Raw genomic sequence first — 13729 nt, forward strand, 5'->3', positions numbered from 1 at the left:
GTGCTCCATATGCTTTCAGTTTGGAATTGCTTTAATACAATTCGCTAAAAACCATTACAGATTGCCGCTGAAGTGGCTGCACCACTGGCCAAGACCGATGAGATTGTCCTGATTGGCGGCAATGATAATATAACCAATGACGTGACCCGCTTGGTGGCCCAGCTACCGCCATCAATCAACGCCCTGACCGGCGTGGATCTGTCCAAGGTTTTGTCCAAGATTCCGGGGGCCAAGGCGTGAAACCTAATGGAATGGGATATCCAGGAAATGGCAATGACAACGTAACGCAGCGCAAAGGAATTGTAACCGATACAAAAACAAAAACAAAAAAAAAAAAACACAAACAGAAACAGAAAAGGATAGACAACCAAATTGAGAAAGAGACGGCAGAAAGCGACAAAACAAGATGGCGATAGTTTGCTAGAGAGGGAGCGTGCATTTGTTAGAGAGAGAAAGAGGGGAAACAGCGAAAGGAACTTGATAGAAACTCAAGTTTCGAAATGAAATCGAACGTAGCTAAATGTACTCCGATATTATATTTATATAATATACATATACTATATATATATATATTTGTATATGTACATGCACACATGCAATACACACATACACTTGTCTCGTCTGTGTGGTGTGCCAGTGTGTGTGTGTGATGTTTGGCGGCGTAACAATCAAAAAATAGGACACAACACAAAAAAAACCAACGTTAATCTCAGCTAAAGTTATGCATTTCGTACGCAACATTTTGTGGCCTTTCCTCTCGAAAACGAAAACGAAAACCGATAACGATAACGATAACAAGAAATCAACGTGAAATTTGTATAACTTTAAAACGAAAACCATTTAAGCAGAGTGTTAGCTATTTATTTACTATGCTATATACATATACTATATACATGCAGACTTGCTATACACAAAAAGAGTTCTTTAAATAAACACATACCACACAGTGTTGTACAGGCATATATGTATGCATCATTTTACAGTGTTGTAGAGATCTGTATAAGTAGTCTCTCTCCATCTCTTTCTTATACATTTCAATCTGCTAATGGATTTTTCATCTGTCCAAACTACAACTACTGCCTATCGACTAAAGCCAAAACTTTAAGCTAGTAAGCCAAATGGAAAGAGAGGGAGAGTGCTCTTTGAGGCCACAGATCGAGTTACTAAACACAAAAAGCTTACATACTTCCAGGCACATTAAATATAATTACCATTTATTTATTTTTTTTTTTTGTACTAACTGTTTATTTTGTTGTTTGTTTTCTTCTGAATTTTGTTACGCGATTAGTTTTTACCGAAACGTGCCATATAGGGCACAAATTTAAATACGTTGACCAATTCTTCCCGTTTTATATATATTTATTTTTGATTTCTTTGCCAAATCAAGCTGTGCTCGATCAATATGTCATATTGCGAAATAGTCGTATATTACTTTACAACACTGTTTATCGGCAATTTGCGCTCTTCCAAACCCCACACACACACACACGCACACTAACCAACACACTTGCGTTTGAATTTTTATATTAATTTCAGTGCACAAAAAGAAATCAAGCCTAATTTCTTGTTATACAAAGCGTTTATGTAATTACGTTTGTCTCGTTTAATCATTTTTCAATGTTTATTATTTATGTAACAACACATATTGAACTACGAATACGCATTTACGATTTTGTACTTTATTCTTACACATTTTTTTAGTTTATAGCAAAAAGGAAGAAAAAAATAAAGAAAAACTTAAAAAAAAAGGTCACTAATTTTGTTATTTACTAAAGTCTAACTGGAATTAAATAGTTAAGCAATTAATTCAAATCGTTCATTTTAATAGAGTAATTAACCTTAATTTTTGTAAGCACTTCTGCGAACCACATACACACACACACACACCCATTAGACACAGAACACTCACATATATATTTTTGTTCTATTGTATATTAAGTCCAAGTAATTTTAATTGTAATGCAGTCTGATGAAGCAAGAGAACAAGAACAACAACCAACCGAAGAACTAAAAGCTAAACCTAAATCAAATGTAAAATTTTGTGTATTTTGTCGTAAATAAATAAATTAAAAAATACCTGATTGGATTTTTATATTGCAATGAATAACAGCTCATCCACCATAAAAATACGTAATTTAATCGAGTTCATTTCGTCTTTATTTTTAAACATCGTGGCATACATGGCATTTATAGTATTGGATTTGGCATGCCGCTGTCTTTTAATACGATTAACAAACAATGATCTTATGGTACAAGGCAAAAAAAAAATGTATATATGCAGGTAGGGGAATATCATAGCAAAATATCGGATGCGTCATTAAGTATAATCAAAGGTTAGGGTACAAGCATACAGATTACACTTTATCAATACGCATTTGTTTATGTTTAGGGTCTTGTCTTACGTATGCCTAATCTAGACTTACTAACTATGGACCAATCGAGCGACTAATCGAGACCTATTTCTAAGCCTATGAACTAAGTATTTTCGAAGTTGTAAATGCAATGTCTAAACCAGTTCCCAGGGATCAGGGCATCCAAGGTCAACATTGATGTTTCTCATATACATACATGTTCCGCGGAAATATGTTACACAAACAAAAAGGGATCTTAAATATTAGCAATAGGTTGAAAAACAGATCGCCTTAAGACCTCCATTCATCCGTGTATCATACCTGATTGAGACGAACAAAAAAAAAAAATCACAAAAATATTTCTTAGCCTACGAAGATCCATGCTCTGCGTACTTTAGTCAGAGAACTTCTCCTTGAGCTCGCGGCGCAGGATTTTGCCGGTGGGATTCTTGGGCACCTCGTCCACAAAGATCACTCCGCCCTCGAGCTTCTTGTAGTGGGCCACCCGTTCGGCGACGTACGCAGAGATCTCCTCGGCGCTGGCCTTCTCTCCCTGACGCAGGACGACAATGGCACGCGGTGCCTCGCCGTTGAATTCGTGGGGAATACCGAAGACGGCCGCCTCCAGGATCTTGGGGTGATCGCGCAGCACTGCCTCCAATTCGGCGGGTGGCACTTGGAAGCCCTTCACCTTGATCAGCTCCTTCATGCGGTCCGTAATGTAGAAGAGACCATCCTCATCGTAGTAGGCCACATCGCCGCTGCGCAGCCAGTTGCCCGGATAGAAGGTGACCTGATTGGCCTCATCGTTGTTCAGATAACCAGACATCACCTGGGGACCACGGACGCACAGTTCGCCGGTGGTGCGCGGACCCACACCCTTGAAATCGTTACCATCCAGTGGAACGAGCTTTGCCTCCGTGCTGCCCGGCAGCACTCCGGTCGAGGCGTACACCTTATTGCCATCCGGAGTCAGCAACACCACGGGCGAAGCCTCCGTCATGCCGTAGCCCTGCTTGAAGACAGTTTTCGGGAATCTGTAAAAGGTTAGGGTCATTAGTTTGGGTCATCCTCCAATCACGCGTTGCCAACATACTTGGTCAGGAAGCGCTCCACATCGTGCTGACCAATGGGAGCGGCTCCACTCATCACCACCCTCAAGTGGGGCGCCGTTTCCTGCGTCAGCTTGGGATGGTTAATCATGAAGAGGGCTGCAAAAATGAAAGGTAATAGATTAAATATTTATGAGGAACTTTTTGAATTTCCACCTACCAATGGGGGGCACCAAGTTGAGGATGCTGCCCTGGTACTTGTCCAGCGACCTCATGAAGTCGTCCGGCTTGAAGCAGGGCATGGTGGCCAGTCGGCAGCCCTGCCCCAGCTTGGAGAGCATCACCACGGTGAGGCCGTAGATGTGGAAGAAGGGCAGCACGCCCGGCAACGTTTGCTGGGGATTCATGAGGTCCAGTGGCAGGGAGGCCTGCACCTGTTCGCAATTGCAGCTGATGTTGTTGTGCGAGAGCATAACACCCTTGGGCAGACCGGTGGTGCCGGAGGAGAAGGGCAGGAAGACCATGTCGTCGGCGGTGGCATCTTTGGGCGCTTTCAGATCCTCGTAGCGCACATTCTGGGTGCTCGTCAGCTCGCTGAAATCGATGGCACCCTCGGGCAGAACCTCATCGGTGCTGGTCCGCACCACGGCGATGGGTATCTGCCGGCCCACCAGCTTGCTGGCCTGGCTGAGTGTGGCAAATCCGGATACTGTGCCCACCAGGAACTTGGCTCCGCTAAAGGTCAACTGCCGGGCGATCTCGTCTGCAAGCGAAATGTGACGATCAGTGGGATGATCTTTCGACTTTGGAACCACAAAATATAGATGTCGCCACATAAAGAGCCACAGATAAGGAGCCTTTGACGCACTCAAGAGTCACCCATAAACAATGTACAGCGGCGGTCACGCAAATAGGTAATTGTTCGCTTAATTGCACTTACACTTTAATATGCCCTCAACTTTTATGAAGGATTTACGGTGGGCAATCATGATAACTACACGCGAATTTGATCTCACAAAAATTTCGAATGGGTTAAGTTATAAAAATGAAATTGTCGTTTCAGTGCATTTGAAGCGATCATTTGAATAAGTAACCTTGAACGCTTTCAGCAGGTTAAAAAACACTGAGTTTATTTACAAAACTCGTAATCTAAGACTTGGATGGTAATGCTATCTGTGATATACCTAATACCGTTTGTTATTCTTTTTATCTAGTTACTATTTCTGCGAACATCGCTGTACAGCGGGCATGTTGAGAAGAAAACAAGAAGATCTCAACTTACCCGGCGTGTAAATGGGATTCACTGTGGTCACCGTCAGACCCGCCTCAATGGCGCCCAATGTGGCGATGGGATACTCGGGGAGATTCGGCAGACAGATGGCCAATACGTCGGGCTTGTGGAGCTTAAACTTGGTCTGCAGACGAACGGCAAAAGCGGCGCTGGCATCTCGCATTTGGGCAAAGGTATACTGCCGATCGGTGATCACGCAAACCTAAAAAAAAAAGGGAATTATTTATTAGTTGTATTACTAATTAAAGGAAATAAGTTCAATTGATTTCCATATACAATGCATAGATTAAAAATCATAACAGACCGCTATCTCGCATATAAATATATGTTAATCGGGCAAATATGCAGATAACGTTAAATCAAAATCAAAATCAAGCAAAGTCTGGAAAAACCCAAATGGCTGGCACTCGAATCTTATCTAAGGAATGCTTCAAGTGGACTCATATGTTAGGATGTTTATCGGAAATCTAGTGTATAGTATATAGAACAGGTGTCATAATCACTATGGTGAAATAATAACCCCCAATACACTCTTGCCACTGATATGGCTTAAATCATTTACCACCTAATTAGCAACAGAATAATAAAACCCTCTAATGTCAGCCTAATCAGATTTTTTATCTGAGCTTAATCAGCACAAGTTTAGCTGTTAAACAGATTAAAAGTAGTGTTTTTGAGATTTAGCCAAGGTCAGTACGTGGTGATGATCTGGATTATTTGGAAACTGTTAAATGTATATTTGAACTTCATCCCTTAATATAAGTTCTGAAATAATCTTGAGTGGCCTTGACTTCTCGTGGGGCTGACCTCAAAACGGGTTTGCATTGCTAAGGTGAAGGTTGTTGAATGCAAATGTGCTAGTACCAGCTAAATGGGTTGGGCTTAACGAAAGGGGGGGGTGGGTGGTGGTGACTGACTCGCTGATTGGGGGATTGTCCGCCTAAAAATTTGCGCAGTCGGAAATCGCATTCGGTTAAAAATAAGCATTATAAATAGCCGCGCCGCCAACAAGTTGCTCAAATTGAAGAAAACAACCCACAAACGAGGCAAACACACAACACGACATCATAATAATGAATAAATAGGCGAGTAAAAAATAAGAGAATCATTTCGTGCATTTGCCATGTATATGTAGATTTGCACCACCGCCCCCTCCCCTCCAAAAACCGCCGAACCCCCCCTTGGGTCCATCGAAAACCGCTTCGCTTGGCTTCAGTCGGTTGGACGGTCCAAAGTTCAGTGGGGCAAAGTACAAAGTCTGCAAAGTCTAAACAAGTCAGCTCCTCTCATTCTATCTATCTCGCTCGGCACTCTCTCTCTCTCCCTCCCTCCCTCTCTCTCTCTCTCTCTCGCTTTTGTCACCTACACCTACTCTGCGGCGTTTGTTGACTTTTGAGCGGCGAAGAACTGTTGTTTTCGGAAAAGTAGCTAAGAAATAGCTGAAAGTATCTCAGATTGTGTCCGCCCATCTAAGAGATACTTTTTCGTATTTCAAAAATGAAATAACTATGTATACTAAAAATTTAGAAAATCATCTAAATGATGTAATGAAAAGAAACCATTTAAAAATTAATACAACAAATCATCTAAATGATTTAATGAAAAATAACAATTTAAAGATTAATACAACAAATCATTTAAATGATCTACTGAAAAATAACCATCTCAAAATGAATACAAAAAATCATTTAAATGACCTACTGAAAAATAACCATATCCTTATGCACACATTTCAATTGACACGTACAATGCAACTATAAAACTGATTTTGAAATACACATTACATCTTTGCGGAAAGCTAAATATAAATGTTTTCAAAAGAGAATACACCAGTTTTTGCCACATATACATATATTCGAATTATACCCCATGCGTGACTATTAAATAGCCAAATTACCAACATAGGATGCCAAATTAAAATGCCGAGAGAATCGGTCGCAGAAAACAAAATATAGAGGAGGCTGGACTGCTGACGTCGTCCGGCGGAAAAAGCAACAAAAATGAAAACAAAACCATCAAAATTATCAAGCAAAAAAATAACCCCAGGCGTAAATAAGTCGGAGGCAATTAAAAGCGCATTATATGGACATATCAAGAATTTTCGGGGCTCGATTCAGGTCGACATACTTGAACACTTGAAGGCGAATGGAAATTGATTAAAATTGAGTGATTGCACCAATGAATCATCTTGATTGCAAACGCAATCGAACGCACAAACAGTCCAATTTAAATCCAAGGAATTTAAGGTGACAAGAAAAGCTCTTTACAAGTTACATAGTCCATAAAGTATTTCTAAGAAATATTATTGATTTAAAGAAAACTAATAAAACTAATAAAAGGTGCACGTAAACAATTCGTATATGAAATGAATTCTATTTCCATTGCTGAATGCATATAGATAGCACTTGAAATTCGAGTAATGAATGCACGTTGTGATTTGCTACACAAAAATAATAACATAAATATTTGCACAAAACCCAAGTGCCTGTAATAACTGGAACACTAGCTGATTCGTCTTACGAAAAATTTGAAATATAATGATGACACGACTAAATAATACTTATCTTATCTAGTGGAAGAAAAAAACCCTTGGGAAAAGCGACTTGTTTCTTCTCCATCGCTGAGTAAATCACATGGGGGCGCAGTAGGGAAGCTAGTGGGCGTGGCAGTGAGTGCAAACAATAGGCGAACTTTGTACTTTTAATTGCATTTAATTCAACAATTGGCTCGGTGCTCTAGGCTCTGGGCTCTGGTTACGCCTCAAATAAAACCGGCCATGTGGGCGATTACTACTCGGTTATATCAGACCTCAACCGCTCCTATGTATATTGCACAAATGATGGCAATAAATTTCAATGAAAACTGTTTGCACTTTGATTTGCACAGGCACATATATACTCGTATATATAGAGCTTCTAGTTACATGGCGAAAAGTGAAATGTGTAAACAATTGGCGAAGGTCGCCTGTGAATGATATATTATATGTGTGTATAATCGCATAGGGGCTTGAAATATACACCGGCTACTCTTTTTGATCGCGTTGACAAAAGCTGGACGCGATTCATTTAATCGCGAGATTCCCTTATCTGCAATCCCGGGCAATTTGCTCCATCCACTTGACTTGCGCCCACTGAGCCATGGATGCGAAATCCATAGTATTCCGGAAGGGAACGATAGTAGTGTAGCCTTTAGAGGGGCCGGCCTTTTAACCCCCTAATAGTAATAGTAATAGTTAAGGCCTGTGTTTACTACATTTCACTTTCGCTCTTATCGGCGTACCTTATCAGCACAACCCGTCATTAGCGATGTCCGATAAGCGAACTGATGGCGAACCGGGGGCCTTAATGACCCAAATACTGGCATAGACTCCACCTAGACCCTCCCTCTATCGCACTGATAAGCAGTGATAATAAGTCATGGTAATACACACGTACATACATATGTATGTATATGTGTATCTGCGACCGCGGGGGGGATTGCGATGGAGGATACAAAGATACGAAGTTCGGCAAACGGCAAACGGCACCAGTGCAAAATGTTGTGGCAATCGCAAATCAGACTGACGAATGCCAGCGAACGTATAAATATCACTTTATATATAGACGTAGGTTCAGGTTCAATAAACCGCCATAAACAAACAAAGAATTTCTGAGCGGCGCCTACGACAACGAATGCAACGATTTCGATTGCGTGAATTTATGATGCCATTGGGTTTTAATTGGGCTTGGGGTTACGTTTACGTTTAGGTTTATGTTGGGCCCATATTCAAGTGGTAAATTCGATTTTAATTGTCTATTGGAGATTTCAATGGGCTGTAGTGATAAGTGGGATGCGGTATTATCACTGGGTGACAGGTGCTTATAAGAGATACTTTTAAATGCACTAAACATTTAAACAGCAAAAAACACTTGTTTATAACTGGTATTCTGTTCACTAAGTTGTACTAAGCTCAAGATCCTTAACAACTACAGATCCTTGCTATCGATTTTCGAATGGTACTCAAGAAGTAAGCTTCCTTTTAAGAAGTTAAAACCCTTTAATGATAACGACTTTTTTTGTCAATATTGGCAACTACTTAAAGGAATTATATTATATAACACTCGGCTTTCAATCACTTTCAATCCTTGATCACTGATCGCTGATCACTTACCGCTGCGGTGCGTCGCTCCCACTTCTTGAAGTCGCGCCACACGTACTCGTGCAGCGGTAGATTGGGAACGGTGACGGGGTCAAAGGGCGAGGTCTTGTAGTAGCCATCCTCGGGACTGTAGTGCAGGAACTTGTCCGTCTCGCTGACGGACTGCGTCCGCTCCCGCTGGGCGCTGGCGGTGCTGGTGGTCCGCTGGCGCCGGTTCGTTGTGATGGAGCGCGTTGCGGCGCTTCCGAAAGCGGTGGCGCTGCGCATGCGCAGCAGTTGAGCGGCTGGATTCATGGTTGCGGTTTGGTTAGTCACGCGGCTTTTCGCTTAGTGTATAATAGAGTGTGGGTTTATTTCCTATGCAGTTGGCTCTTCGAGGTGCGGAAATAGTGTTTGTACTACTGCTGCTGCTGGTGATGCCACACGTCTGCTGCTGTCGAGTGCTGAGACACGACTGACGACGCCGTGCGGCGTTGAGAGAAGTAATACCGCTGCCGCTGCCGCTGCTGCTGCTGCTGCTGCTGCTCACCAGCGAACCAACCAACCGACACCAACACCAACAAAAACACGTACACGGACGCACGATCGCGTTGGCGGTGCGCGCTATTGCTGTCTCTTTCGTTCAAACACTGCAAATAAAAGTTCATTTTGATCTGTGACTTAGAGCATAATATACTTTGAGCATAATATATACATAATAAAATCAGAAATGTAAAAGATAAGCATTATATATTTTCTATAATCGTCATATGCTAGCGTACCTGGGTTGATATAATGTTCTCAGTGTATTTGCTGCCTTCATTTGCTGTTTTTGCTTTTTTGGCCCTCTTCGGAATGCACTCTCTCACTTATCCGCTCTCCCTGTCAGCAGACTGCAACTGTAAATTGAAAAGGGAAACGATCTGTCAATAATACTACTTAACAATGCTACTTAAAATGATCTTAGACTGATAAGGTAACAGAAACAGAAAAACAAATACATATCATTATTATTTATACTTATACTATCTTGAAATATGTTTATAACCGCTTTATTAGCCATTTGGTATACACACACTCGAAAAGAAGCCCCTTAAGTTGTCACGTTGTTCTTGTTATTGACACTTGACGCATTTCCAGTTGAAGAGGCTCTTTTTCGAATTTCTTCCAGTGCATCACTTAAGGCAACTCCCGTACACAGTGGCTCTGCAGCACTAGACTTGCCCTCCCACGCACCTCTCCCCCTCTCCCTCTCTGAGAACACCATTTCGCCATCTCTGTCTTATCATTATCGCGATGCAGTGGCTTCTTGATGTCTACGCATGACTTGCAGGCCTTTCCCGCGCTTATCACCACAATTTTGGTACGCCAAACCATCGATGGAATGGTATGAGTATGGCGGTATGGCGGTGAACCTTGATCACTGACTCAAGAACCGCTAATCCCGCTAGAACGAACACCTGGACTGCAATGAATCGTGTTTGATTTACTCCGGGTTTTTTTTTAGCTTTTTTAAAGATAATAATTTGAAACATGGTGGGTTGCTGTATTATATTTTCTTAGAGCATCATACAGAGTTAAAAGTTTGTTCAACCTGAGGATTCCAAAAACATTGGACTTCCTTTCTGGAACTAAAAACTGGCAATAACCAGTGCATTCACCCTTTTGCAAGTGTTTGAATGGGAAACGCAACACTCTTTTGCCCAAGTCTCACCATCTGGGGGAAATTCTGCGTTTGAAATGGACACTTGTAAGAAAGCAATGCAATTCATGCACTATATATATACACATACATATATGTATGTAATATGAGAAGTAAAAACAAATCCCCGCAAAGCAACAACAAAAACTAGAGAGCAACGTAAGCGGAGCTCAAGGCCAAAAAAGAGGCCCTCTACCTTTCTCCTCCCCCGTCCACTCAAACAATCATACAAGTTCGAGCTCTATGCAAATGAGTGCTCTCTTCGCCTCACTCTCTCTCTCTCTCTCTCTCTCTTTTTCTTACATCGATCGCTTTACAGTTGCATTTGCATTTGCATTGAGAGAGAAGAAATGAAAAGGAGAGAGTTACAGTGGGCCTGATATCCAGTTTTTTATAGTATAGCATATAGTTGTTATTCAACAGTTGATTGCATTTCGAACTTATCTTATGTAGTACATAATAACAAATCAAACACCATTTATAATGCATCACACACATTATATCGCTATTGCTCCCCCGCCCACATCTACAGTTAAGCGCACAGCCCTAGCACCACAGTCTAATTAATTGTAGTATTGAGAGTATAATGGCTAATTAAATTAGTATATGGGGTATAATGGATCAACAAGCCATTAGCTGTTAAGTTCGCACTTCATTTGTAAACATATTTTGTCACCCAACCAACTTTCTCCTAAAACTTCTTGTTAGAAACGCATCTTATATTATTTATATTACCAATCGCAGATTTAATCATATTCTGCATACAAACGGTGCAATGCTAGAAGTGCGAACTTGACTGTGCGAAGCATGCAAAATTTGTGCGTTTCGCGAAAACGAGTCGTCGTACTTTCTTGGCGCTGTTTTGTGTTGAACTTTGGACCCTGGCTCAGACCCCCCTCCCCTTCTAGTCGCTGGAAACGAAAACCAAAACAAACTCCAAAATGTTTATCCAAGCAAACCAGTTTTTCTCGACTTCATTAAAGCTGTTGCATGTGAGTTTTTGACTTCGATTTTTGTTGTCGTCGTGTTTTGTGTTTTGTATTATATGTCTGTTTTTCTTTACATTTGCTGCAGCTCCAACTTGTTTATCTTGGCCCGTTTCGAGCTGGGTTATGGGTGGGATTTAGGGATTTCTGTGGTGTAAGGTTCAGCTTTTCGGTTGCCTTATCATTTTTTAGTGGGGGGGCTTTGCCACAGGTTTCAGTTTTTCGACTATCACTCACGCAAACACCTGCGCACTAATTTGGTAATCTGCTGTGCTCAGCGTTTGTTGGGGAACTGCCACCAACTTGATGCTCTCCCCATCGAATGGGGTTGCAAGGGGGGCTGGGGAGGTGGTTGCCCTTGCAATGCGCACTTTCTCAAAAGAGAGGTAAGGCGAGAGCGAGCACAGCTTGCGGGGGTGGTTCTTGGCATCAGTAATGGTTTTTTAGCCTTTTATTTTTAATTCCATATTTATTTTATTCTAGCTTGTAAAATGTAAGAACCTGCAGAGCATATTATTCTATTACGCCTTTAATTACAAAACAAGCTTATAACATACATATGTACATATTTAATGGCAATGATAGCATTTTATAACTCTTAAATTAATTTAATGCAATCATCAAATTAATTTAATTAAACCTAAAAAAAACCAGTCCATTCCCTTATCCAAACAGATTAATTTATTAAAAGTCTCGCTAAGCCTAAGTAGGTTGTTTTTTAAGAGAAAGTGTGATCCAGAAAGCTCAAAAACGAAAAGCTATATAACAAGTAATTGAAGCGTTGAGAACGATGAAAGTAGATTATACTTTAATTGCACATAGGCGCTTCCTGTTGGTCAATTGCCAGTACTTGACACGACATCTAGATGTCGCTGGCAAGAAACGGATATCTGTAATTTGTTGAAGACAATACTGAATAATATCGATAGTAGCCGGTTGTTTTCAAATGGTTCATTTCTGTTAATACGACTTTTAGATTATGGCGTAAAACCTAGTAAAATAGTACTTTGCATTCACTTCTTTTGACAATTTCAATTTATTTTGCTCAAAATCGTCATGTCCACCAAACAAGATCCTGCGTACCGTAATGCTCGATCAGTTGCTTGAGGGTCGCCCGCACGCAAAGGACACAGTACAAGTTGGTCAACGGAAACAAAAGGATCAGCAAGGAGCGCTGACGCTGCGCCTGCCACAATAGGACATCCAACGTCCAAAAGAACGTGTCGATGGCTATGGCGGTGCCGAAAATCATCACCCAGGGAGTCATGTAATTCGGCTGGATCTGCATTATATTAATGTTTGCAATATTTGAATACAATTTGCAGAGAAATATATATTTTTTGATATTTTAAGTACTCACGTTTACCAGGGCGTATAGCAGTAGTGCCCACGCTTTAAACATTATAATGGTTCCGACGATTCGAAAACGGCGCAATTGCGTGTCCCTGAAATGCGTGATAGTCCGTGGCCGCCACATCCTCACCAGATGTGTGCCGCGCCTCGCGAAGAAAAGGTTGAAGAGCTCTAGGAAATTGTAAAGCTGCGAGTGCAAGGCAGGTGTAATAGATTAAATCCTTCACAATTTCCATTTACTCACCACCCCAAGGACACTGATGCCGAGGATATAGTAGAAGATGTAGGGGAACATCGCCTCGGAGCTGCAAACAAAGGGGCCTGCAAGCATCGTCTTTCCATCCAAATTAGTCGGGAAGTTCCAGATGGAGAATGTTTCGTAGTTTAATATTATTTTCAGATACGTGTGCCAAATGTGGCAAACCACATCACCGAGCCACACCGTGGTATGCATGGCGAATGGAGCTAAAGTTTGTGCAAACCAATTTACAACTTATAATTTATATATTCTCTCGAATAAAAAAGTTGGGATTGGTTAACTGAAAGTCAGCGAATGGAAAACGATACGGATTAGAGCAATAAATCACGGCCAACTTCGTCAATTTTTACCCAAGCTATGATGAAAATCTATTCCGAAAATCAAATCAAAATCACAATTCCAATCTCGATTTTTCCCCAAAAAATGAGCAGTATTTTGACGAAAACAAGAAAAGTATTGGGCCAAATTTGAAATGTCATCCCTTGTTGAACTCGGCATAAATTTTCCAATCGAGTGGCATTCACAGAAAAAAATCTTAAAATTGGACCATTTTTTGCACAAATTTTGGCAAATTTCAAAAATCCGCAAATCACCTGGAAAGTGATACGGTTTGTTAGT

At 41.1% G+C, this 13729-nt stretch overlaps 3 protein-coding genes across 7 annotated transcripts in view; 1 reads left to right on the forward strand and 2 right to left on the reverse strand.

Moving 5' to 3' along the window:
* The window catches only part of LOC120455828 (flotillin-2), an 89707-nt gene extending 89385 nt beyond the window's left edge, over positions 1-322 (forward strand). For all 5 annotated transcript variants that reach the window (XM_039642293.2, XM_039642294.2, XM_044006581.1 and 2 more), the window contains one exon: positions 61-322. In XM_039642293.2, the coding sequence (XP_039498227.1) occupies positions 61-240 (180 nt within the window). In that variant the 3' untranslated portion in view covers positions 241-322. The remainder of the gene's footprint in view (positions 1-60) is intronic.
* Positions 323-2134: 1812 nt separating this feature from the next.
* On the reverse strand, positions 2135-9710 carry LOC120455796 (4-coumarate--CoA ligase 3). Its single transcript, XM_039642254.1, has 6 exons — positions 9594-9710; positions 8845-9461; positions 4686-4896; positions 3624-4166; positions 3448-3562; positions 2135-3388 (listed from the first exon to the last, which is right to left on the reverse strand). Exons 2-6 carry the CDS (start codon positions 9124-9126, stop codon positions 2746-2748), a joined length of 1794 nt encoding a protein of 597 aa, XP_039498188.1. The 5' UTR covers positions 9127-9461; positions 9594-9710; the 3' UTR covers positions 2135-2745.
* A 2725-nt stretch (positions 9711-12435) lies between these two features.
* LOC120456043 lies at positions 12436-13424 on the reverse strand. The gene is made up of 3 exons (XM_039642616.2): positions 13097-13424; positions 12860-13039; positions 12436-12781 (listed from the first exon to the last, which is right to left on the reverse strand). The coding sequence occupies exons 1-3, from the start codon at positions 13304-13306 to the stop codon at positions 12554-12556; spliced, it is 618 nt and encodes a 205-aa protein (XP_039498550.1). The 5' UTR covers positions 13307-13424; the 3' UTR covers positions 12436-12553.
* Positions 13425-13729: the final 305 nt, after the last annotated feature.

Source organism: Drosophila santomea, chromosome X (assembly GCF_016746245.2).
Source record: "Drosophila santomea strain STO CAGO 1482 chromosome X, Prin_Dsan_1.1, whole genome shotgun sequence".
NCBI lineage: Eukaryota > Metazoa > Arthropoda > Insecta > Diptera > Drosophilidae > Drosophila > Drosophila santomea.

What these genes read in the sequence shown, in the direction of transcription:
- LOC120455796 (XM_039642254.1), bottom strand. Translation starts at nt 9,126, where the DNA reads ATGAATCCAGCCGCTCAACTGCTGCGCATGCGCAGCGCCACCGCTTTC. An exon ending in GGGAGCGACGCACCGCAGCG is followed by an intron (nt 4,897 to 8,844) that starts GTAAGTGATCAG and finishes TTTTTTTTTTAG; the next exon opens with GTTTGCGTGATCACCGATCG. An exon ending in GTGGAGCGCTTCCTGACCAA is followed by an intron (nt 3,389 to 3,447) that starts GTATGTTGGCAA and finishes AACCTTTTACAG; the next exon opens with ATTCCCGAAAACTGTCTTCA.
- LOC120456043 (XM_039642616.2), bottom strand. Translation starts at nt 13,306, where the DNA reads ATGCATACCACGGTGTGGCTCGGTGATGTGGTTTGCCACATTTGGCAC. An exon ending in GCATCAGTGTCCTTGGGGTG is followed by an intron (nt 13,040 to 13,096) that starts GTGAGTAAATGG and finishes TTGCACTCGCAG; the next exon opens with CTTTACAATTTCCTAGAGCT. An exon ending in TGCTATACGCCCTGGTAAAC is followed by an intron (nt 12,782 to 12,859) that starts GTGAGTACTTAA and finishes AATATAATGCAG; the next exon opens with ATCCAGCCGAATTACATGAC.